Below are 27207 nucleotides of genomic sequence, written 5' to 3'. Positions count from 1 at the left end.
ATTAGTGTATTATTAACAATATTGGCCTCCTTTAGGTATTAGTTTGTCCTTTGAGAAGTGAACTCCATCTCCTTTCCAGTTTCCACACTTTAAATATCCTACCAGACATTGGGCCACATGCATTAAATTGTCCCAGGTACTTATATTTGTAAGGCTGACCCATTTCCATCACAAAGCTAAAGGCAATGGAATTACAGGATTGTTAAGGCTGGAAAAGACTTCCAAAGATCACCAAGTCCAGCCTCTGACTGAGCACCACCACATCAGCTAAACCACAGCATTAAAAGTCACATCCAGTCATTTCTTGAACGCTTCCAGGGGTGGTGACTCCACTATCTCCATAGGCAGCCCAGTACAGTGCTAGACCATGCTTTCAAGTGAAGAAATTCTTCCTGATGTCAATCTGAACATCTCCTGACACTGCTTGAGGCAGTTTCCTCTTATCCTATTACTTGTTGCCTGGAAGAAGAGACTGACTCCCACCTTGCTATACCCTCCTTTCAAGGAGTTGTAGAAAGTGATAAGGTCACCCCTGAACCTCCTTTTCTCTGGGCTAAATATCCCCAGCTCACTTTTTTACATATCAATCACTTGATTTCCTGCATGGGAAAGGTATAATGCATACAGAAAACAATCTTTAACCTGGGGATTTTCCTTCACACCCTCGTTATTATTCCATGGAGTCCCCACTCACCTCACAGATGTTCTGCCTCTTTTTTGCTCACCTGTTTCAGTGTGCTGAACAGCATTCATTTCAGGGATCCATGCTGGTGCTATTATCACTGGATACAGCAGGTTCTTTAACCTCATCTCGATACCTTAAGGAAAAGATACTGTTTGGTACTTGTGTGACATGGCTACTGCTGTACATAATCCTTCAAGAAAGGAAAATTAATACAATAAACTCTACAACATTTTTAAATTATTTCATTAACCAGTTGTTCAAGACAACAGAATTACTAAATATGTCTCAACTCTCCTTGTCAGCACTTATGTTTGTAAAGGTATCTATTTGGTGTGAGAAGGCAGTAAGATTTCAAGTCTTGAGAGTTTTCTCACTGAAAAGTCCTCCAAAATGCAGCTTTCACAATGAAATTCATTTGATTATGGGGACATTTTATGCTGTGCCACTCCCCTCTTCTCAAAATTACACAAAACAGCACAAAGGCTCTGAGATCTGGATTAGCATTTTTTTCACCTGGCACAACAAAGAATGGAGAAAAACATTCACTGTGAGATTAATCTACCTGAGGAAAAAAATCTGTTCCTACATACAACCTGAAAACAAATAGCTTTTTAAAAGCTATGACATGAAAGAGGTTTCCATTTGCACTGTTCTTACAAAATACTTAATGGACGGTTTTCCAACTGTTCATAATAAGCATCAGCTCTTTCTCTTACCCACTTCTGTGTTCCCCACAACGAGTTTGGCACTGGGGTACTGGGATTTGAGAGCCACCAGTTCATTGAGAGTTGTGGGCTGGATCCACATCACACGCTCGCCTTTGAAACACATCTGCTTCTGCTGTTTGTTACTCTGAATCTGCAGAAGGGAATTCAGATAGAACTCAGCCCCTACATCGAGCCAAGCATCCCTGCTCACATACTGCCCATGCCTGTGCCACACTGGGCTCCATCTCAGAGGAGTTACTGTCAGGGGGCTGGGAAATCCACACTGCTGTTGCCAGTTTGCCATTTCCAATCCTTCTGCTAGCAGTCATGAAAGTCTTCCTCATGCTGACAAAAGTTTTCCCTTCCTGGTACTGCCAGGTGCATCCTGCTGCCACATCTCCCTAGCAAGATCTGTGCCAGCAAGCTCCATCTGACCAAGGTTCTGGCACATGCCCGTGGGCTCCAGTTGCTTCAGTGGGTTTTCCATTCTCATCTCAATCCAAAAATGTTAGTCTTTAGCACTGATGAGTTGCAATTAACCTGCCAGGTTCTGATTCCCTTTTTAACAACTTCACCCAGAGACTGAAGAAAACATGAAATCAACCCTTGGGCAGGAGAACATGTAAGAGAAGAAACAGAGGAGCCCTATCTCAAGCTGAATTTATCTTATGCTATGGTCTAAGAGAACCTACTCATGCTGAAGCTTATGACACATTTAAGCTGGGTACAGCAGCAGAATTAATGATTGAATTTCAGTTGTTAAATGTGAAGGAATTTATGCAGATGCATTATGTGCTGGATTAGATTCCTGGCTGGGACACATTGCTTAGGGGGGAGGATCCCTGAAAAAGACAGGAATGAAACATGGAGAGAAACTAATCTCACCTACGTTTAATGTCATTGTGAGCCAACCAACTTTTAATCCTGCAACAGTGAGGAGAGTTTTTTGAAAAGACAACTCTTTGAGATACATATTCAGCTACACCCTGCAGCTGAATTTGAGATTTTGGTTTGTTAATTTGAGATTTTATGGTTAATGTATTAAAGAGTGTGCTGGGTTTAGTGTTGGTTAATTATTAGTGTACTCATTTTTTGTTGTGAGGTAGGATTAGGACAAAGGCAAAGAAGGTTTAAAACATTAAAAGGGCATAAAGAAAAGTTTATTAATAGAAACTAAAAGGAAGAGTAATAAGAATTCGAATAAAACCTTTAAGACAATTATCTTCCCCCCACAATCTCTTCTTTCCCAATGACAATGTAAAGAAACAAAATCAGTTTACTACTTCTAAAATAGTCTTTCTTTGGTTTACTTAGGGAGAGAAGCCTTTTTTCTTAATGTTATGGAGACTACTCCACAAGAAAACAGTTTCCTCGTGGTTCTCTCTACGAATAGCAGCTGCCTGGAGAAATCTGCAATCATGAAATTTCGCTCTCATTTTCTGCAAGTTTTTCTCAAAGTTGTGTTTATGGGCCATGTCAACTTATGGGGTACTGTTTTAAAGATGAGTTGTTTAAAGGCAAAAGTTCTCATTATTTATTTCTGAAATTATTTTCTTCTTAAGGGCACAAGACCTTTATTACTTTTTTCTCTATCTCCATTTAAACTTTTCATAAAATTACAATTACTTCAACATTTGCTTACTTTAGTATGGAGGCCTTTGATCAATATCTACAATTTGAATACTTTCATCTCTCTATACCTTTATGTGCTATAAGGAAAAAGGGTCTTTTTTCATATCTTTACAATAGAATTTCAGCCTAAAAGTATCTCCTCATTTCTCCTATCTGGGGCTTCTTCATTGATTTTGGTGCCTTCACGTTGTTGGTTGCACTCGATGATCTTTAAGGTCTCTTCCAACTAGGTCATTCTGTAAATGCCTTTACCTTGTCTGCATTTTTTTCCTTCTCTCCCTCGAGGGAGGATTGAAGCATTGAAGGAGTTAATATTTTGTTTGGGGCTTGTATATGGTTACCTGACTCGTCTGGGGTTGGTAGTTGTGGTGGGAAATGCGGCCGGGGGGCCTGATGGCCTCTCCTCTGCCCTGCCCAGTGGTTGTGGGTGAATTTTAATGGTGGTGGAATCTTGGCCAAGCCAGCCCAGCCTGGGGCTGCTCTTAGGGGCCAGGGGGTCCAGCTCAGCCCCACTCAGCAATATCAAGGTGTCAGAAATGGCAGTCACAGCCCAACATCGGCTCTGTGGCCTCCCCTCCCCTACCCAAAAACCAAATGGGGGCAGAAACCCCGGGAAAAGCATCTGGGCCTGCAGCAAACACCACCCAACCCTGGCCCAGCCCTTGTTACCTCTTTAGCAACCAGAAAAGAAAGAAAAAGTTCCCAAGTTTCTTTCATCTTTAATATGTGTTTTTCACAAAAACACATACAACTCGCCAGTAGCTAAAAACTTTTCATCACTTCTGTGAACGCCTCCCATACAAAACCACCACAAGTTCCTACTTCTCTTCCTATGCTGTAAAGGGGACACAGGGAGACATGCTCAGCTATATCTGTATTTGATGCAGAAGTTCACATCTGACCTAGTAAATCGGCATTTGGATTTTAGCTTCTGTTCTACCCCCAGACAGGCAGCGACTGGGAACGAAGGCAACCCAAGAGCAGAGAGACATATGGTGAGAACCAGAAAGAAAGCCAGACAGCTGGAGCAGGCACCTGGCCTGCATATTTCTTTTAAACCACCCTGGCTCAAACACCTTCTGTTTTATAAAACAGGGAAGGATTCATGCCCGTGCATTTTCATTCATTAGCAGCCATTTTTTCCCTGCCATTTCCTCACAACAGAGTCACTCAAACCTTGTGCAGAACAACTAAACCAACATATCACTGCTATTTCTTTCTGAATGCACTTACCATTAATTCCGGTGGGAAGATTGGCTCCTGTGTGGGATCCAGTGGCTGGAACTCAGAAGAATTGAACAGGCTGGAGGATGTCATTGTCTGTGACAGAGAAAATGCAAATGGCTAATGACTGAGGAGAAAGCTCTCCACATATAACCATAACTCATTCCTCTTTCAACTCAAATCCCTGTTACTATTTCATAGAGCAAAATATGGCAAACACAGCAAAATGATGCCACCTGATTCAGCATTTAAGGTTCTCCAGTTATATTTTTCTGATTCCCCTGCATGTCTTGTCAGAATCCTCAACCCTGAACACACCAATACGTTTTAGTCCATCAAAAGTGACATCCCTTTCACACTGGCATGTTAAATCATGTAAAATATACCCTTTCTGAGGTATGCTCTTCAGACCATAAAATATAAATTAGTCTAAATTGCTCTGCATAGATATTGCTAAAATAAAAGCATTGGGCTTGGGCATACAACAAGCCAGATCAAAGACATTAAAGCATCAGAAATATAGGGAAAAGTTCTAGTTGAGAGGCACCTTACCACACTGTCTTCTTTTCCATTCATGCAGCAGCCTGGACCATTGGCTTTTCCTCCACAGCAGCCCCCATTCTGAAGAAGAAAAAAAACACATTTCAGCTATTCTAAACATAGTCAGAACATTGCAACTTTTACAGAATATAGTCCTCTTTTATCAATCCCTAGATTTCAGAAATTTGCAGTAACGTTCTTCATTAATAAACTGCTTGAAAGTACAGACTCCAGGCAGTCTTAATTGTTGGAGTATTCCATGCAACATTGTCCTAAAAAACAATCCCCAGAAATTTCTGGTAATGAATTTCATTATGTTCTCTGCTTCATAAATTTATTTTATAGTCACACTACGTTAAGCACCAATTTCTTCTTTCCATTCTTTCATTTGTTTTGTACCTAGACTGATACATACAATGTGATTAACTTTTTTCCCCTCCAGATATTCCAAAAGATTTCAATTTTACAGTTTTGGAACAGAGAGGAAATTGCTTCATTCATCACTGGACGGCAAAGTTTGGGAAAGATCACAGTGGGGAATTTAGACCTGTTTTCACAGGAAGCTGTATCACTTCAATGCACCAGAAGCAGGTCACACATTGCTTACAGTTGTCAGCAAGCTATTTGACAGAAGGGTTGCTCCTTTCAGACTCAGAAGGAACATCACTGTTTTAAAACCCACATCAAGATGGCCAATCATGCTCATCAGGACATGCACAGTACTGGCATTTTCCAAGAGATAGGCAACAAAAACGACTTCGAGAGCTCTGAGTATCTGCACCACAGCAGAGCCAGAGAGATGACAAACACACTCCAATGTGTTAACACACTAAAGTGCCAATGCTATATTGAAAATTGAGGTTATGGGTTTTAACATTCAGCTTACCATGGTATTTTCCTTCCCACTACGACAGCATCCAGTGCCATTGGCAACTCTGCCACAGCCGTTCATGTCCTGTGGGAATAAAAACTGTTCTGAGAAAAAATGTGCAGATTCCAAGGAAATGAAGTTGGTTTGATCCCTTTTTGAGAGAAATACCCAAAGCAGAAGGAAGGTGCCAATCACCAACAGGTGGTCCTCTTGCCAATGAAAGGCAATATCCTGCAGTATCATGCCCACTGTACTGAAAAACCTCTTGTTCTGGTTTGGAACTATTCTGACCATTCAACAATTAGCTTTGGTGCTGTGAAGAGACACCCAGAGAAGTCTGAAAGCACATACAATACCGTACCAATACTCTACCACAGAGACCATCTGCCTTTGTTGTTGATCTGACTCCTGTTATTCATTTCTTGAAATGATACTTTACTGGAAGAGGCAGGAAATAGATGCTTGTTCACATTCCACTTCTAATCACAATTCTGTTAATCTCTATTAGAGGTCAACAGAAACCAGTGTTTATGCTATATAGAGTCCCTTCCTCTCCCTGCTATCTCTTTTTCAAGCTGAAGTGCACCCAGTGCTTCCCAGTATGGAAGTCAGATTGCCTCAGGTGTGATCCTTGTTCCAGTTCTCTGAATACTCTTCTATTCTGCAATACCCTGTTAGAGATGAGAGAAGCAGAACTGCACAGAGTACTCAAGTGTAGGAAGAGCCATGGCAGTGTTTTCTGTTTTGTATCCCATTCTATTCTCCAGTCTCTGAGATTCATAGAATCCTTCAGAAATTCCTCAAAGCCAGTTCCTGCCTTCACTACCCAAACTTTATATCTGTTAGCTTATTTTCTCATATCCTTACTCACACTATTTTAAACCACATTTCACATTTAGGGGTAGGTGCAACAGCCTTACTTCCCACCACAGGTCCCAACACAACTCCACAACAGTGACCTCCCCCTCCACTGCAAAAATATGCCATTTTAACTCTACTGCCTTTTAACCACTCTTTCATACATACAGAGATCTTCCCTCTTAACCTCAATTGTCTTTAAAAGCCTTTGGTGAGACATTGTGGAAAGCCTGTTGGAAATCCAAGTAGGCTTTTATCAACTGGGTTTATCCATTTGTAATGGATCTCACTCGTGCTTGTATTCTCTTTTGTTGATTGCAGTTCTGGATAATAAAATGAAATTAATGGGCATCACTGTAAATTCTTTCATTTTGATATTTAATGCCAGTGTAGACCCATGAGTGACTGGTAATCACTGAAGTACATAATGATCTACTCCTCTTCACAGCCTCCAGCACTCTTTCAGGTACAGAGGAACTAGAGAAAATTTATGGCAAAGCTTCATACTGCACCCAAGCCAGCAGAAGAATTCTGGGCAAGAGCTATAAAATAGTGACTTCAACTTCTTTCCAGAGCTATTCCTGCTCTGCAGCTGACCTTTCAAAAAAGCAAATTCCTCAACAGATTCCTCCACAGTGTGTCCCTACCAGTGCACCATACCTTCACACTTTGTCCACACCAGGATCAGCTGCAAGCTGCACTATGCAGAGAGGATGAGTTTTTCTGAGAATTACAGAAAAGACTTACAGAGTCTGATTATCTGTGACCAAAAAAGGGACCATCAGATGGATCTTATTTAAGTGTCCTCAGCAAGTGGAGAGAGTAAAGGGTTTACTCTATCTGAATTATTAACACATGAATCACATACACAGAGGTTGGAGTTGGAGCTGGGTTGTTGGAGCATACTTATTTCCTTCCTCCCTATTTGAGTTCATGACATGTTTCAGTAACAGAAAGACAGCCAAGTTTCCAGGTTTTTTTTAAAATATCATCTGAAGCCACTTACTTTAGCAAATGTCCTGTATCCTTCCAGAATGGGTCTGTAGCCTGTACACCGACACAAGTTCCCTGCATTGCCAGAGCAAAAGGATAAGGATTTTGTGTCATTTGGTTAAAAACTTCTTTTAAAACACTCTATTGTTTCTCACAAAAGCATATCAAATCTTGATACAGCTAATGAAAAAAATGGGGGGAACAAAATTTCATTAGGAACTTTGCAACAGCCCTACCATTCCTTTGTGTTGAAATTTAAACTGAAATTCATTTAGAACAAATTCTATCTGTCTTATTCAGTATTCATTTATCTCAATTGTGTGAGTTTTATCAGTATACCAATTAGTCTGTCCCCTGAATGACACAAGAGATTGCTTTCTCCTGTATCATCATTCCTCTCAGATCACTGCTGGAAGCACAGTAATGACTCTAACCTCAGCAACAACAGCAGCCTCTCAGAGGATTTACACAGTTGGGTTCCGCCCCACTCCATCATTGCATGTTGTTGTCTTGGTCCTTGACTTGAGGCCATGTTCTCTGTCACCTCTGCAGGCTCTTGTGACAGCAATGAATAAACAAGAACACTTTCATGCCCCTCAATGACAGGCCACCTTTTGGTCTGTTGCTAAGATTAGTGGGTTCCTAATCCCAGACTTGGGCCACTTGCCCCTGCTTACGAACTATGATGTTCATTTCATAGCACCTGGCCGGCCTCCAAGTGAAAAAGCTCCTTCTTAACCTCACCACCATCAGCTATTTTTAACAAAATACATTAAATAATGGTGTACCTCCATCCCACTGGGTGAAGCAGATGCAATAAAAGAAGAACAGGTTGCACCCCTGCAGGGCTATGAATATTACCTTGGAAAGCATCTTCAATGTCCTCCATGCGAGGCTCGGGGTTGTTCCGAAGCAATGTGTACATGGACATGACAATGCCTGGAGTGCAAAAGCCACATTGGGACCCATGACTTTTTGCTATTCTTTCCTGAGAGAAAGTAAAAACCACAATTAGCCCATAATATTAAGGTGAGCTCATTGTTGTGCTTGTTTCTATTACACTTCTGTTAAAAGCAAAACCCAGTATCACAGAGGAGCTAAGATTATCATCACGTGTTCTCTGGTCAATGAATCTGTGAGACATCCTTCAAAGAGGAGAGCAGGTTGAAAAGTTTGCACCTAGGCTTTGAACTCAAAATGTGACTTAGGGCCACTAGAAGATTCCAAGGAGATCAGGAATTTTTCAGATTTACCATGCTAGGAAGGTTTGGGCTACCTGCCGAGACCCGAGTTTGAATTTCAAAACTTAGCTGTCAGAATCTTCAGGTGGCGGGAAAGAAAAGAAGACAAACAAAGGTCAGATTGACTGCCATCCAATCATGCACATCAAACTTGTTTATCACTTTGCTGTTTACTCCCTCTGATACTGGCACAAGTCCTACCCCCTGTGCAAACTGAGATGAATCACAGTTTACCTTAAGGGAGCAGGTCTCTGATAAAGAGAGGCAAGGCTGCATTTTAACACCTTGCTAAAAGGATGCACATTCCTGTCACTCCTTCTCACCAAGAATATTTTGAGACTACAGAAACATCACCGAACTAAAACTTACTTTACTAGTGCATGGAAAGTTCCTAACTATGCAAGATCAAAAACCAAAGTCATTCATGGAAGGCCATAGAAGAGCCCAAACCTGTCCCAGATTTCCTAGCTCCAGGTCATTAGATTGGCTTTCCTCACAACATCAGCCTTCCCAGACCAGGATGTGGATCAAATACAGCCATGCAGCCCAAGGACAAAAGCATTGGCAATTCAGCCAGGATAGCATGAGTTAACCTGTTAGGGGCAGAGCAGAGCTGTAGCATTGTCTCAGGAGTTTGATTCTGCCACTTAGCAATTCCTGCAAGTATGGATTGCTCATGTGAAGAGTCAGCCTCGTGGCTTTAGCATTACGGTGGAGGTCCCAGTGTCCTGGAACAGGATTAATTAGCATAAGAAAACATGCATAGAGGGTTTTAAAGTTACCAATATTAATACCTTACCTGGGCTGGGTGCAGCCTGGATTTTGTGTTTCCTATGCCTTCAACAGTAGTTACAGCCACGTGATGGAGGGCACAGATAGGGAAGAGACAAGCATTGGCAGTATGGTGGCTAAAACAGTACATTAAGGTCATTTCATTCGACTGTGCTGCTCAGCAAAGGAAAAGGGAACAGGAGCAGTGAAGAGTACTCAGAAGCTACAGCAGTGGACACAAGAGGACCACTTAAGTAGATGTGATACAAAAATTAATTACAAGCCAAATCCTACAGCACCCAGTCATCCAAAGTTCTAATCAATTTCCCTTGCAGTTTGATCTGGGCATAGGATTTCACCTAGATATAGCAACTTCAAACATTCTTGTTGCATGTTAAGATACAGAACCCGTACAAGTAATTTGTAGGGGCAGACTACAAATACCAAAATGTTGTGCAGCTGGACGCTTGCAAAGTTATAGAAGAGCCTGGAGTTCTCAGTCTTTTAGCTAAAAAGCTGTTTCTAGATGGTAAACATGAGCAAAAAATCTAGACTGCGGGTAAAAGAGAATAACATTGCCAAAACTGATAAGAACTAGTTATTTTATCTCATTTCTATTAAGACAGAATAATGACCCTGAAGATATCTTGTTCATGGCCATGCTATTAAGCAGAACCACTCAGAGGATCCAAGTTATAGTATGGCCAAGCATTATTCCAAATATATTAAAGATTTCAGTGCTTTCTGTTCCCCACACTAAAGCTAAACTAAGGCCTGTCTCGGTCTCATTCTCTCTCTGCATTCCCTTTTGTTTTGATTCTTTGTTTGCCTTTTCAATTAATTAAAGTGAGAACAGGAGGAAATTTTGTCTCAGGAAATAATTTTGAAGGTTACAGTACAAGTAGAGAAAAAAGTTCATATCTGCTGGCATACAGAAATGAGATTATTGTCATAATACAATAAAGATTTTATCACAATAACCATTATATGGTTTGTCACAGGAAAAAGCTACATTAGAATCAGTGCAGATATTGCAGGGCACAAAGAAATAGTTCCTTATAAACATTGTGCAATGCTTTCATAAAAATCCTTTCTTATCTTAGTCTTCTGAGCTTATGTTCTGAAAGTGAAAAATTATGTTTTGGCAGAAACATTCATTATATAACTTCTTTTCTAAAAAATAGTACAATGTCTGGTATGTCAGGAACCTGGATCTGTCCCCGTTTTATTTCTCTGTTGCAGAGTTCAGATTGCAAAGGATACAGGATTTTCTTCTGAAAGGGATCATATTTGGATATCATAACAGTGCAAGCACCACATCCACCTTCTCCACAGCCTAGTTTGGTTCCACACAGGCCCACTGAGAGAACAGGAATTAAGGAAAACACGAGAAGTGTTGGCAGAAACTTGCTCAAGTCATCAGTCAAGGCTGAGCAACAAGTTCCTGCTGGAAGCAAATCACTCATTTCTTCTGCTTAATAATTTAACATAAGCAAAGTTTCAAAACCTAGCATGTAACTATTGAGATCCACACCCAAACCCCTCATAAGGACTCAGCCCACACTCCAACACACTCTTAGAAATAAAAAAATATCATCAACTGCAACAGTTCCCGTTCACTTGCCATGACTCAGAAAAGGAAATGACACAAGGGAGATCAAGCACTGGCAACTGCTGAGCAGGAGCTGTTCAGGCATGCAGCCACATCCCTGAGCCACACAGTGACATCCTCCTTCAGCACCTCTCAGTGATGGGGCTTGACTTCTTCCTACACCTGGTGACTCCTGCAACCCAGAAGGCTCCCAGGCAGGGCAGTCACTCAGGGTTACAAGTTACACAGTTTAGCACTGGCTGGGAGCTGCATTTGAACTGCTCACAAACTACCTGCATCTCAAAAGTCATGGTCTGGCCACCCCATTTCTGATGGCATGCCAGTTGAGAGGGACAAAACCAGCCAAGCACACTCCCCAGGAGCCTGGGTCCCATAAAATCATAGGAGGGAGACACTGAGAGCCAGAACTCATGGAGATGCACAGAACCCCTGGGAGCTTACAGAGTGTATGGCCTGGCCTAAGCAGATTCCTCCACAGACTGCTGAGCTTATGGCCATGCGTTAAAATCAGGAATTACATCAAATGTTCTGCAAAGGGAATTTAGGGGAGAATTCCTTGAGTCACTTCTGCTTAGGTTCCTTCACTCATTAGACGCTAATTAGGCACTATTATTTATTGCAATGAGGATTGGCCAATGTTGAGAGACATTTGATGAGGTAAAACTCAGCTGATTTCATTGGCAATGGACACATTGAGTTGAGATAATCAGTGCCTTTCCCTATATCACACAGCCTTTGGAAAAGCAACAGACACTGTGATAGAGGGAACTCAATGCATCTTGACTGCACTGCAAACAGTAGGGCACTGACTGTTTCTAGAAAACATTAGAATTATTTAGATTGGAAAGGATCTCTAAGATCACCAAGTCCAACCATAAACATAATGCTGCCAAGTCCATCACTAAACCGTGTCTTTGATGCAAATCTAATGCTGCCAAGTCCACAATTAAACCATATCCTTAAAGTCACCACTGCTTTTCATACAATCATTAAGCAGAAATACAGCTCTCCCATGCCATTCAATGTTTCTCTTGACAACAGTGCTAACCTGCCTCAATAAAACATGTTTCTCAAAGTATTTGTCTGACCCTAAACAGAATGCTCATGTAGAAGATCAGCAGGTTTTGAAGAGCTCAGATTCTCTCTTTACAAAGCTACTTGCATTACTTATCTACAAGCTTAGACATAAAACTTCTAGCAGTAAGACAAGCACACCTAGGCACAAGAGTCATGCCACTTACATTTCCTCTTGACCTTTATCCATCTATGGTATACTCAGATAAACAGAGCTGCTGATGGCTCTGCTGGAAACCTCTAAGAGGAGTGTGATTCATGTCCCTGTACTTCCTTCAGCTCCCAGACAAATGGAACACAGCAGCATGGTATGGGTACACCAACACAGCTGTGAACATTTTGGCAGATGTACACAACCAGCTGACCAGACAAAAACTCAGAAAACATGGAATGACACTACCTATGGAACCAGACCTGGTACAGCCAGCCTGGTCATCACAGTAATAGCCACTCAGCTCCTGCAGCTGTTCTGACTCACGTGTTGAGCAGTTTCAAACATGGGTGAAAGGTGACCACTTGCAACTGCTCGTGTGAACACGCCCACGATACATGGGGGGAACCGCTGCCTCTGAACCATCTGATAAACATCACAGAATTATCAAGTTATGGGATATTAGCTAGCCAATATGATGTTTTGGCCAGAAAATTCTTTATGATTTGTGTGGAACAAACTTAAATTTCCTTCAATTTTACTGCCATCTCATTATTGCTTCCTTTCCATCCTATTATAATTCTGTGAAATTACGGGTTTTTCCTAAAGTATTAATAAATCATCTAAAGTATATAATCTAAGATTTGTTATTGTTTAAGCCTGGAATGGCAGCTGTAATCTTTGCTAGCAAGAAGTACCAGACAATGCAAAGCTCTCCCTCTTACATTCTGTGCAAAAGCTCTGCCCAGTAGTGAAGTGAGAGAACAGTAAACAATTATGAAATGCTGTAGGCATTTAAAGCCTTCTGCAGTTTTTTCTGGCACTGGATACATTTTCTTCTCAGATAAGTTAGCAGGGTTGTTTCTGGGTCCACATCTTTTTCCACCACCTGCAAGAAGGGAAAGATATTGATAAACACAAAATGTTTTACAACACAGATAAGTAAGTTTCAAGAGGAAAGCTGGCCTTTCTGCAACCTCTTTTCCAAAGCAGGGAGAAAAAAAATCACTGATTATTTCAGCAATGTTGGTCATGTACCCAGACATAATGTTTCCTTGAATTTATTGTGTCAGAAGGAAGTATATGCATTACATACATCTGAGTTTTTCAGTCATGACACATTGAGGCAAATCTAAAAAGCCCTTCATCAAAAATAGCAAAGAGACCTGGTTGTGAGAAGAGAAAGAATTGTGTTTTGCACTCAAATCTTGGGTTTCTGACATTTCCCAAATGGTGCCTCCTATTTACTGACCCTGCATAACTGAACTCTGTCCTTTCTTTTACTATTGGAAAAGACAGAGAAACTGAGCAGATAAACAGAATGACAGGAAGAGCATTTGTAACAGGTTTTGCAGAGAAAAAAAACCAACAGTGGAAACTGTAATGTGACAACACAGGTGAAGCAGGATGGACAGCAAGTACCAATCCTCTGAAGTTTCTCCTCCCCTTGTAGCATTAAAATCAATCAGTATTACAATAGTAGCTATCCTAAATGTGGGAATACAAAATTCCAAGAAAGGAGAAATTTTTGCTGCATATTTTGAGCCACCTCCATCTTATTAATAAACCATACTATCAGAAGTTATCCATTAGACATAAAACGTTTTACTTTAACCTCTGCCCAGTGGTCAGAAACCAAAGTTCTGCCCTTGCCACAGGGCTTGTCTTCCCATTTTTCTGTTATTAATAAAGTCTCAAGAAACTTTTCCAAATTCACTGTGTGCCAGAATATAATCATGTTCTTGGCTCTTATTTTATGCAAGTCCTAAGTAAAATAGTTACAGTTTATTTGAATTAATCACTCCCAGTTTGAAGGGCAAATTGAAACAGGGGTCACTTGTTCAAGTAATTTTTTTACTTTCTTTTTTCACTGATAAGAATCCTTCACAACCTCTGTCCTGCTCCAGTTTTATGCCTTTGACATGTGACAGGGTTATCATAAAAAGACATGGTTCAAACTTCCTGTTTGAGTTCACTGTTTTAGAATTAACCAGTAAAATTGCTGCTACAAAACACAACTGGTCGCTTTTTGCACATCTCATTCCTTCACTGGGGATGATCTGCAGGAAAAAGAGTCCATTCTAGTTTGGGACTGTCATATTGTAGATCATGCAGCACTCATTGCTGCTATTCAGAGCAGAGTGCCCCTGTTCCCTCACCTCCTGGTCGCATAGAAGCAAACAAAAGCACACAGTGGCTCTTCCATGACCATCTGGTTCAGAGTAAGCCCATACATCCCTCTGCAGCACCTTGGCAAACAGACATGAGAAGGAAATTCCAAACATCCCTGTGACTGTGAGTGGACAAATGGCCTTTCAGAGCCATTCCACAGGCAAAGAGCCAGCCCCAGCAACTCCCACTGTCACACTGAGTTTCTTCCTTGTGTCTGTGCCAATGGCCACTGCAAACCCTTCCAAAGCAGCTTCCAAGATAGCTAGACACAGAGAAGAAACTTCAGATAAAGTTTCATATTAAAAGAAAAAAAAAACAAAAACAAAACAAACTCTCAAGAGGTTTTCTTGAAAGAGTCCAAGAAGTGCTTGGTTAGGTACTCAAAGCAAGCAATTAAAAGTTTGGCCCACTGGGTTCTTTTCAGGAAGCAGGAAATAAAAGACAGGCCTAGTCTGTCATTTTTCATTTAACCAATCATCTCCATGTACTTTTATTGACGTAAGAATATGTGAAGTCCCAAAGCCAAAGCTTTGCTCAACTTTATCAGAAAGTGTCTCCCACCATGTCCCAGACAATCCACACGCTTACTCTGTTCTAGCCAACAGCCCTGGATTGCTACTTCAGTCACTTGAAACTACTCCACTGGAGCTGTATATCTGCAGTTCTGGCAGAGCCTAGGCATCTGAGGGAGATATGGGTAAGAGTTTGGAGAACATTCTGGAGTAACACAAATCTCACACATCAGATATCAAGGAGTCATTTCTCTTCACTTCAGAATCCTGGTGGGAGGATGCTTGCTGATGAGTCTGTCTTGCTGGGCACAGAGTAAGAATTTTTTGCTGTTCTTGTCTTTTGCTCATTGTTGTTGATGCTGGTTTGTCCTCCAACATATCATTCCTCCAGTGGTTTGTTGCAATCTCCTGCTGTGATTTGTTCTTAAAATACTTTAAAACCCTGTGGGTGGGGTGTGCATCTTGTCTGATGCACAGTACAATATAATTCACAGCTCAATACCACAGTTCCTGCTCACCTCCCCTGTGTCCTTGTACAGAAAGAAACTGAATTCCATCCATTGCCTTCTGTGCTTGTAGGATAGACAACTTAGATACTGCAGTTAAAGAAATAATTTCATTTTGTTAAGTTTTTAGTGTTTGGTAATTTGTTTTATTTTGTTTTTTAAATCAAATGTTATATTGCAGGTGTATCAGATTGACAGCCATATTTTGACAATTTAAAACTGGATTTTACTGCATTTGGCAGCTTAATTATTTATGAAATGCAGAAAGAAACATTGTTGAAAATGTTAGGACAGCAGAGACAGTCAAATAACTCTCAACAAATTTACTCTGTACTGCTGCGTTTGTATTACATGTCTGTTTGCCTACTGATTCTAAGAATTTTAAATACCCAGATCCACCTCAGCAAGGAGCCTAGCCTAGCCCTGAAGTTCTTTGTGCTTAAGTACCACACAGAGCAGGTTCTGAAACCATTCTTTACACCTTTAGAGTGCATGAACTAGTCCAGAAAAATGTTGAGCTCACTTCTCCATAATTTTATGTACAAAACTTCAATCTCAAATATTTTCTTTTCCAACTTCTCTACCCGCCTCTCACTAATTCAGATAACTTTGTCTTTACAACACAAAGCACAATATTTAAATTATTATTCCCAGAAAGTTAGGGATTTTTCAGATTAAGCCAACAGTAGTTGAACAAGGTAAATAGAGGAACAGAAGGAAAGCAAAAACAAACTTTCCCAGTTTACCAAACAACATGCTAAACTTTCCATCAGTTGGGGTCTATAAATGAGAAGCAGGTGCTTTCCTGAAGGACAAGCTCCCATACAATCACTAATCCCTGGTCACTCATTAAGTTGCAAGAAGAGAAAGTGAAAGGTTTTAACCAGACTGCCACACAGCAAGTCAGACCAGTCACAAATAAAGGTCCACATGGACCTTAAAATCTGTCAATTCCTGAAGTCACTGAGAGATTTCAAATTCATTTGTTTAGGAAAAAGGATTAGAACACAGGTGAAGAAACTGAATATTAACACACAATGTAAATTTGCTACTGGTCATGAGAACATTTTGTTCTGCTTTAAACCAGCACACTGAAAGCTCACGAGTCACTGTTTATGTAGAACCCAGAGGATCACAAAGCTCAGAAAAATCCAGTATTTTAGCTGGTCCCATGAGCAATCAAATACCCACAGACTTTGGAAGGGGTAAGAGGTCTAATTTGGCTTCCAGCATAGATCCTCCCTTAGCATTCAGAATAAAAATATTGACTCCATGTGTTTAAACTAAAATTACATGCTACATATGCATGAGACAGACTTGTCAGCCAAGGAAAAAGCATTGCCACTATTAGCTTTAAATGGAGCATGCTGATTTGCATTCTAGTCTAGGCAGACTATTAAGACAACTTTGAGTTAGTAGTGTGCCAAGCTATATGCCCAGTGAAGTAAACAGGTGCTGAAAATAAACAGTCCTGAATGTAAAATATGCTCAGCTGCTCCAAGGAGACTTTTCCTTGACAACAGTGCAGACTGGGCTAATGTGAGAGAGAAGAATTTGCTGCAATCCATGTCCCTGTCTTACAAACCACCTCCTATCACATGGTTTTGTACAGTGACAGAATGTCAGCAAGCCCATTTGCAATGCCAAGCTGTCATGAATTCACACAGCAGTAACCTTTCCCACTGGCCATGTTACCACACTCTTTGCAGTAAATCAACTGGAATATTTAGTCAGATCCCAGATGGACAGAGCCATACCCTACCTTAGAATCATAAAATATACTGACTTGGAAGGGACCCACTAAAACCAAAGCTCAACTCCTGCACCTGCACAGGACACCCCAAGAATCACATCAGGTGCCTGAGATCATTGTCCAAATACTTCCTGAAGTCTGTCAGGCTTGGTGCTGTGACCACTGCCTTGGGGAGCCTGTTCCAGTGCCCAACCACCCTCTGTGTGAAAAACCTTTTCATAACCTCCCCTGATGGATGCTGTTTCCTCAGGTTCTGCCACTGGTCACCAGAGAGAAGATATTAATGCCTGCCTCTCCCCTTGCCCTCTTTCTACCTGCTGTTTCAGCAGAATTGCACTTCCAGGCACTTCCCACCACTCCTTCCATCACATCACCTTTCATGTGCAGCAATGTGCCAATAAACTCCACATACACTGCCAAAGATCAGAGTGCCCCATGAGTCCAATTCTCTCTCTTAAACCTTCATTTGGTCGGGCTGTAACTTGAGACACTTTAGCAACACACACAAAGAAAGGGATAAAAAAAAAAAAACACTGGAGGCTCTGGGTAGAGCAAGTGAGACCTGCTCCTTTACTAGAACTGCCTGCTCCATGAGGCAGTGGGAAAGGATGCTGAGAGAACTTTGACATTCAAACGAGTTGGTAACATTGGTAATATTAATCATCCCTTGGTGGTTTTTTTTTTTTTAGCCAAGCTGCCAAGATCACACTATGATAAACTCCTTTACATATGCACACAGCTCTGAGAGATGGCTTTGGTAAACAAGAACAGCAGATCCATAAAAATTGCTGAAATGCAACAAGGCCAGTGTCACTCACAGCAGGTTTACTACCTGCAGGACATAGCAAGGACAGGCAGAAGATCCAAAATGAACAGGTTGTTTTCTGCTGATGGCCTTCAGGGCCTAGGCTGCCATTTCTCCCCCTCCCCACCTCACCCCATGTGTATAAAAGAGAGACCCACAAGGCCAGCTCTGGGCTTTGACTAAGAGACATTTTCATGTGTTAGCAAAAAGTTTTCTCCAGGAAGAAGGACTTTTTTAACAGTTTACACAGAGCAGTGCTCTTGTAATAACTGAGCACCAGCCAGTGCTGAAGCACCAAAGCACCACTTGTGACTGCATGTAGGAATTTGTTTATAAACTCTTCATGCCTACCATGAGAGGCCTATTGGTTTTTTTTGAACCTCAGCTGATCTGGCACCAGAACTACAATTCCCTCTCATTAGGGCATACCAGAAAAAAAAAAAAAAAAAAAAAAAAAAAAAAAAAAAAAAAAAAAAAAAAAAAAAAATCAAACAAGACAGGACACTTGGCTTGTATCAGGATCTGGATTGCCTAACACATTTGTGGCAACCTCCTAATGCAAGATCTAAAGAGCTCCAAGTTCACCCTCTACAAATTGAGGTTCACAAAGGAGGCATCTCACAAAAACTTCACAGAGCAAGAAGACAAAAAGTTAATGGTGTGCTACCTGCATCCACCACAGCAGAAAATTCACCAGATAAAATTCACAGACAGTCCTGTGCCACAGTTTTAATTACCAGACTCAATTAGCTAGTTACAATTAACTTGGAGCGTCAAGTTTTCATCTCTTTCTAAAAACAATGAACAGCTGATACGTCAATTAACACATATGAAACCACTACTAATCTGTGTGAGCAAAGCTTTAGTTATCATCCTTCTCTATAAAGCCTCAGAACTAAGCATGGGCTCTACATCAGATTACATTTAACAACTCCATGCCTAAATTTTACTGCACACTTGATAAACTTTGTTCTTCAGTAAACTGTTAATGTATCAACAAAACAAAACATTTATATCAAATCCACTAGTACCTTGGAAAGTTCTAATTCCAATCCAGTTCAGGATACAAATTCATAACTAAAACCCCTAATTGTAGCTACACTCTCATCCACATTAAACTACCATGAAAAACCAAAAGAAAGCAAAATGGATAGTAATCCTGTGCCAGTCTCTAAGGCAGAGCACAGAGCTTTTTAATCAACTGAGAGTATTGTGTGATCCCTCAAGGGACTAAAAAATTAATTGTCTAGCCTAAACTTACTATACCACCCGATTTACCGCTAAGCAGTGCTCAGGGAAGGTTTGCAAACTCTTGGTGCCACACCAATGGATAAGCAACCCTGTCCCCTTCTCTTCCCAGCAGGAAGCTGTTTTGGTACAAGTTCCCAAGTGTCTAGGCAAGGGGAAGGTGGGGAAGGCAGCACTGAGCTGAGCTCAGAAACAGAATTAACTTGGTAGTTGGTCAAAGAGTCAACTTTGACTTTTGTAACAAGCCTTTGAAGAGGCAAGGCTGCCTTGCTAGCCAGGCAAAGTCCAAACTGAGGAAAGGGGGCTCTGGGACAAGCTGTTCAAATGTGTCCATCATGTGCAATGAGCACTCCAGCCTCCTGTGAGACACAGTCACTTCTCAGGTTATTGTCAGGAATCAGTATCAGTTAATGGGCTTTCATTCTGAAGAGTTTTCTAGCTTCTTAATTGGGAATGGAATAAACATTTTTCTAAATCCCTTTCAAAAACCAGATGTTAGAATTACTTATTGAGCATATGAATTATATATGGATGCTTCCATTTGAGTTAAATTTTCCAGATCTGTTGTAAATACTGAAATTATTTCTAGTAGAAATGTCTGTATTAAGCAGTGCATACTTACTTTAAAAGTAGTTACATCAGAATTGTAGTAAATTATTGCCAATAAATATAAAATGTAAAAGGAATATTATGTAATTTTGTTATTCTTTGAATAATTCACAAGGTAAAGTCAAAGAAGAGAAAAAGCCATTTAACAGGCAATATGTAGTCTTCACAGTTTAATATTTAAAAGCCATGGAACACATATTCTTCTCAGAAAACTTAAGAGGAGGAAAAAGATGACCAGAAAAGTAAGTAATCAATCCAGGAGCAAGCTGGACAGAAAGCTGGAATCTTCCTTACCTTTTTACCATTCACAAAGAAAACAAGTTCATCCCCTGCCTTGCTGGGAGCCATCCTGCACACCTTCCAAATTTCACTCAAACAGGGCCACAGATCAGCCTCGTGAGAGCAGCCCAAAGTGAGCACCAGCCCAGCACAAGTAACAAGTAATTGTTGAGTTTGCCTCAGCAATGTTTGACTTTATTTGTACATTGGTGCCCTGTGAAACCCCATATTATATAAGAGGCAATGAAGAGGCGTGCCAGCTGCGTGTGGTTGGTGCTGCTGCAGCCCTAATGACAGAAAAGGAGCTGGAACGAGCAGAGTGACCCGCCCCCTTTTATATAGCAGAGGGTCACAACTCAGCTGCATTCCCTTTAGATTATCCTGCCAGGCTTGGGGCACTGCCTTGTGCCACTGACACAGCTGCTAGCAAGGAATTCACAGGGTTTTGCAATGCAATGCAAACTTCAGGGGAGGGAGGGGGCGTTCTCCCAGCTATCCCTCACCAAATATTGACAAGAAAAAGCTGTTTCCCTTGTTCTGTGCACAGCCATCCACCTGGCATTCACCACACAGAGATCTCTTATGACAGCACCTGCTTATTTAAAAAAAACTCCTTGATATGTGCACATCTGCTGCTAGACCAACTGCAAGACTATTTCACTATTTTTCCTTGCAGTTTTAAAGCTGCAGTACCCTCTGCCTGTGAGAACATAATTTAAACAGGTATGTGTTTGTCCACATAAAAGCAATTCTAGAAAACTGGCACTCTGATCCAGCACCTCTTTTGAGGTGCTAGCCTAAGACCATAATGTTTACACTGGGCTCTTAAAGCATTTAGTCTTACCTGTTTTGGCTTAATCCTCACATCCTGGTTCCTAGGTGCATGTTGCCAGTGAAACAGAGGAAAACCAAGGATTTTTTGTCTTCCATTTTCCTGGTGGTGTTTTCTTCTGGCTTCTCCATTACACAACCACACATTTTGCATGAAGATTTCCTGTTTATTTCTTCCAAAGCTGTCGGCAGAATCATCCACATGATGGCAGAATTCATAGGACTTGCATTGGTTTAATGAACACGGTATCTGAACAGCTGCTTCCAGTTTAAAATTCCACCACAAAACAGCACAGTTCCAAAGTCTCATGGAAGTTGCCTAGCATTGTACCTTACCCTGTCTGCTCCATTCTGATTCTTGTGATTTTGCTTTCCTTCTTCAGTTTCAATTAGTTTTGATTAAGTTTTTAAATTATTTCTTTTAAATCCCTAGGAAAGCACTATATCAAAGTCTTCTTCTCAGGAACCTCTCTGAATAATCCATGAGATAACAAAGCCTAATTAAATTACAATTTTCAGAAACAGTCTTTCCCTTCAGCATTATAGAAACATTTCACAGTGAATACAATACTTTCTTTTTACTAGCTTTTATGTTCTGTCTCATTTATTCTGTTTCCCAGTCTATACCCTAGAAAACCTATTTTATAACAAATGTCAAACATGGTTCCAGCCTTCTTTACAGGCATTTCAGTTTGCTGAAAGTAGAGTTCACAGCAAATTTGTCCTTAAAACTAGCTGCCTTAATCCATGTTTTCAGTCAAGTTGTGCATAGCTGAACCAGTGCTGACACCTATTGTCTGGCACCTCCCACTTAGCCATATCAGAGTACTAGAAAAACCACTTTTCTCCAAGTAATCTTTAGCTCTGTTGTTTGATATTTCTGTGCAAAATTTACACAAGCACTACCCTCATGTAGCAAGCTTCAATCTCAAAATTAGTGTACACAAGGTTACTACTCATTAATAGTTTTGTAATATTTCAAATAACAATTGTTACTCATAACCACAAGTAACGTGTTATTACAGCAATCTTAAAGCAACTAGCCATTACAGCATTAACACCAAAATCAAACTTGTTTAGTTTCCTAATCTGTGTTTTCCATAATGCATGATGCAGTTCTTAGGTTTAAAGAACACTTCCAATCAAATAATCACTTTTTTAAGGAAGCCCATACTCAAATTTCTGCCTAGCCTTGGTGATAACATTATAGGTAAACTTTCTGCTAAATCACTAAACAGCACCTTATGATATTCCATCACAGGAATTTGATCCATCAACCTACTATATACCTAAGACAAAAACTAGAGATAAATACAATCATGATAATGATCTCTATGTGTAGATTACATGGTAATTTAAAACTTCAGACTTCATCTCAACAGAGTGACTGATCACACAGCACCAAATTCACTCATTCTCTCACCACCCCGATGGGATAGTCTATTACTATACCCATTGCCAAGCCAGAGAACCAAGACATACAGAACAGAAATATTCCTAGTGCCTTAATAACTCTGGAGAATGACAGTGTGTGCTATTGCAATCTCTTGTCCATTTTTTGAAATCCCATCTGCTCTGAAACAGAACAGAGGATTACAAGAAATCAGAGAAAAGAAAGTGAAAGCAAAAGAAAGCCAACTCACAAAATTGTCAACCCTCAACACAGAACTCCCTTAAGTGAGCTAAAATAGAAAACTTCCCTCAATCAAATAAAAATTAGTTATGAGACAAAGTATTTTGACTTACCAGTCAGATAAAGTCTAGCAGGCTTCCCATTTTAGAAATCATCCCTTCACCCATTCATAACTCTGAGATGGGAATGTTTTAGAAGTTCAAAACTCCCTGCAGTCTCATTCACTCACTAAAGAGCTTAGAAAGCAGTTGATATTAGTCAAGAATATATATTTTCTTAAAAAGCAGCTGGCTTTCCTCATTCTGACTGGTTAATCCTGCAGACCTGGCTGTTGCAATCATAATAATATTAATCATCTGTTCTGCAGATGATCACACGTGTAGCTCAGTAAATACAGTGAAATTTATGGAAACACCATTCCTGCCAGGAGTTTACTGCCAGAATTAGGTAAATGGATGAATAAAGTAGGGACTAATAAAAAAAAGGTGAGCTGGACAGGAACAAACGCAGATCCGAATCAATGTGGCTAATCATACGTTCTCCCTCTATTGTTTACAGACAATAGTTTTTATACACTTCCAGATTACAGTCGTGAGCACACTCTCATTGGCAAGCAAACATTGTTTGTCTTTGTCTTAAGGTGGCTAAAGCTTCACACTGCAGACCTATACTAATTCACACCTAGATAGCTCAGTACACTCGGTTATACCTTAACATAATTTCTGACTGCGCCACAAGCTTATTCCTAACTGCGCCACTGGCTCCAAGGCCTCACCGAGGCCCACATCTGAGGCCTAGGCTGGGGTAGCTCAACCTTCACTCTAAACAGATAAATCATGAACATACAGATCGTGACCTCTTTCTCTCAGAAATCCTTCTACAGATGAAAGTACAACAAGGACACAATGCCAAAGGAGGAGATTTAAAATAAATAGAAGTGAGAAGATTTGTTGCTCTGTTCTCATGTTCCTCTTCTAGGAAACAGGAAAGAAGGAAGTACAAGTGACTCTGAAGAGAATTCTATGAAGGGGTTTTTGAGGAGCAATTTTTAAAGCAAATACAAAAGACAACAGAGTCCCAAGTCAGTGCTTTAATGCAGGAACCTCTGTATCAAGCTTCCGGTGTCTGCACAATCACTCTGTGTGCCCACTGCCCCTCTGGAGCCACTGTTGCTAAACCATTTTGACAGCACCTTTCCCCTGAGTGGAAACAACCTGTTTGCTTTAGTTCCGGTGATCCCTCCTCTGTTGGCTTGTGTATCCTTTGTGGGAACACACACTGGACTCTCTTCCGGGATCTCAAGAGATCTCCACCTGCTGTTATCAGGGTCAGCCATGAGAGCGTACAAGGTTAATTAGAGCTGTGCACACCATCTCTAACGTCTTAAAAATTTCTTTTTAGAGCCTCAGCTATTGGTGGTTGTGGCTTTTGTTCTTAGTGCTCTATGTATGAGTTTTAAAAAAACCCAAAACATCATAGAGTAATGATTAAAAATTGAGTATAAAGACAGAGTGTGGTACCTGAGGATGTTTGTTCTTCTCTTTGGCATCACCTATCAGCCACTGGTGAAGACAGGTTCCTGAAAGAAGTGAGCCTTTTATCTTACTGGGTAGGGACATTCATTCTTTATTGCCAAAGTCTCTAAAAAGAGCTCAAAACCATTGAGGATCCTAATACAGACAGTAAACTTAATACTCTACAATAACAAAACACTCCAAAAAACCCCAACCAAACACAAAACCCCCCAAAAAAATCCCCAAATAAAATTGCCATATGATTATGAAAGTAAGGTACAGCACATTTTTTCAAAGGCATTTCTCAGAAATTAAAAAAAGAAATTATGTTCATGCACTTTCCTATGAGGACTCTAAATTCCTTTCTGGTTACAGATAGACATTTGAGAAAGATCATCGTCACAAGGCAAATATAAATTTAATTTTCCCATTGAGGTTTGTGAGTGGATACTAACTCATTATTCATGAATCACTAATCATTCAGTGTTCAGCTTCTAATTGTACAAATATTGTCTAATAATCCAGATTTATTGCATGAATTATGATCTCTTCACCTGCTTTTGAAGATGGGTGGAGCTTAATTATAGCTCTTTTCCTTGTCCTACCACCTGTCTTCCTATGAGAGCAAGAAATGAGCAAGGCTAGCCAATGCAGCCTTCTGTTGAGGAGTCCTGGTTGTCACTATTCATCACAACAATTAGCAGACCATGACTTATTTCAATTCATTCAGTGTTTCTTCCATTGCTTACTTCCAGTGGGCCAAACAAAGGATGTTTCAGATATCAGACCTGAAAAGCATCTTTTCAAGCAGGCTTGTTAATGTGTGTTCCTTGTCTTCAGCAGCACCAAATTTAACACCTATCAGTTGTCTTTTACCTGCTTCCAAGTACCATGTGGGAGAAACTTCCTATATCTGTCCTGATAATCTAACTCAATAAAATCATACTTCCTTCTTATCTTTCTCTTCATCTGTTGACATTTTAGGAGCATCTTTTGTATTTAAACATTATATCTCTGTCCCAGAAGGAGGCAGAGATCACTTGCAGACACTGCCTGTTGCCCCTGGTCCAGGAGGAAGCATTGTCTCCAAAGGGTCTTCCAAGGAAGAAAGGGAAGCAGCTGCAACAACCACATGAATTTCTCCATTCTTCTGAACAGCTGCTAAAGCACTGCCTCTCTGGCATCTAATAATCCCATGATATTCCAAGATCCCTGGACAGGTAAGTAGGAGCTTCTGGGCCAGATTAACTAAGTGAAAAGTAGTTCCCATACCATATCCATGCATGGCTATCTTTCCACTGCTTTTCTTCACAGGAGAGAGTCTCTACACAGATCTGCCTTGATTTTGTTCTGCCCTGTGAAGGTTATGAATTAATTTTGTCTGGGAGATGGTAATACCTAGTTTCTCATGTCTATACACTGGATGCTGTCTAGCATGTGGCTCCTTGTCAAAACTCTGATACCAGCTATATGAAGTAAATTTCTATTTCATATACTGTCCTGAACCTGCCTGGGCATCTGCATAAATACTCTGACTTGCTCTGTGTATCTCACTGGTAATTCTTTTCTCATTTCAGAATGCAGTATTTTGATGGGCAGTTCATTTGAAAAACCAAGAAATCCTCCACAGCTTCTTCTGCTAACAAAGAACCAAAAAGGTTTTCCTGAATCAACCAAACATTTGACTGGTCTATCTAGGAGGGATTTGTATGCCAAAAGCTTGGGAGCAGCCCCCAGCTATGTAAGTCTGCCTAAGAAAAGCCTGCCTCTCTCCACAGACCCTGCCTAAACAGAGACCTGCACTTCTTAGTACCTTGTACTGTGATTTCCTTCTAATTCCCACCATTAAGATGGCCTGCCTAGACTGGACAAGCGTGGCAAGGCAATCCCACAGAGACTTTCAGAAGAATTTAGTTATTACCATAGTGCAGGAGAGCAGATGCCATCATCATCCCCAAAACAGGCCAGTTGTCTCAAACTGCAGCCATCATGATCAGCTCATATCCCCCTCTCGATTTCTCTTCAAAACAAATTCATTCTAAATAATTTTCCACTAAGCAATAGTAACAGACCATAAACATCAGACAGGAAAGAAAAAGACAGTCCTGGCTCAGGAGCAGTTGCTATAAACCCAGCATGCATCATTTAAGGTGAAAATTAGAAAAGCCATACACATTATAGGAATAACATTGAGGAATGCCCTTCCAAGACAAGCAGTGCATGAAAAACAGATGAACTGCTTAAAAACTGAAAATTTAAGAGCCTACAAAATGGATACTATCTTCAGCACATATTGCAGAAGTTGAAACTTACATTACTTCAAGTCCTGTGTTTCCCCTCCAATCCTACCTAGTATCCATAAGACAGATTTTCCTCAAGTCATGTTCCTGATATTCTACAGTCTCAACTTGAAGTAGAAGAGCCTTCATAGTGTCAAATTTAATTTATTAAGAACAGACAGGGAAGCAAGCTGGCTGTATGTAGAAAGCCTGTAATGATGTACGTCTAAAATGTGTCTCTGAATCCCTGACTACTCAGAAGATATATTTTTAATTGCTCAGATTATTTCCAAACAGAAGTACCTCAAGTATGAACATTTAAGGGCACTGAACAGAAGTACTATACCATCATTCCTGAAGCTTTCTAATTCATGAAGAACAAGTTACTTCCACTTTTCAAGAATTCCATTGGAAAACAGTTAAAAGAGACATTAATATATTACCTCCGTTGTGTTTCTACAAATACTTGCATGATGAACTTGCAGATCTCAAATATTCCTGATCCTTTACCATGATTGCCCTTTATACCACCTGATGGCAGATACCACAAAGTTTTCATCTACCTTCTGAATTTGAGTGGTTTCCTTTTCTAATAAAAAAGGCTTCCCCCACTGTCATTTTATATCCAATATTATTGTATATGAGAACAAAAGGTAGAGCTGATAATTTCCATGGGTTGGTAGGAGGCTCCTTTCCATCATTCAAGT

The 27207-nt window shown here is 40.5% G+C and overlaps 1 protein-coding gene across 2 annotated transcripts in view; it reads right to left on the bottom strand.

Moving 5' to 3' along the window:
* The window catches only part of XDH (xanthine dehydrogenase), a 52285-nt gene extending 31036 nt beyond the window's left edge, over positions 1-21249 (bottom strand). Inside the window, exons 1-11 of one of the 2 annotated variants that reach the window (XM_068185962.1) lie at positions 21088-21249; positions 13191-13248; positions 10786-10882; positions 9551-9659; positions 8372-8498; positions 7524-7585; positions 5675-5743; positions 4801-4869; positions 4258-4344; positions 1402-1543; positions 726-818 (exon numbers count right to left, since the gene is read on the bottom strand). In XM_068185962.1, the coding sequence (XP_068042063.1) occupies positions 726-818; positions 1402-1543; positions 4258-4344; positions 4801-4869; positions 5675-5743; positions 7524-7585; positions 8372-8498; positions 9551-9659; positions 10786-10882; positions 13191-13248; positions 21088-21228 (1054 nt within the window). In that variant the 5' untranslated portion in view covers positions 21229-21249. Of the gene's footprint in view, positions 1-725; positions 819-1401; positions 1544-4257; positions 4345-4800; positions 4870-5674; positions 5744-7523; positions 7586-8371; positions 8499-9550; positions 9660-10785; positions 10883-13190; positions 13249-20258; positions 20370-21087 lie in introns of those variants that run through there. The other variant, XM_068185963.1, reaches the window with a different exon arrangement.
* Positions 21250-27207: the final 5958 nt, after the last annotated feature.

The sequence above is a fragment of the Anomalospiza imberbis genome, chromosome 3 (genome assembly GCF_031753505.1).
Source record: "Anomalospiza imberbis isolate Cuckoo-Finch-1a 21T00152 chromosome 3, ASM3175350v1, whole genome shotgun sequence".
Classification (NCBI taxonomy): Eukaryota; Metazoa; Chordata; class Aves; order Passeriformes; family Viduidae; genus Anomalospiza; species Anomalospiza imberbis.
This window is presented reverse-complemented; position numbering and strand designations above follow the sequence as displayed.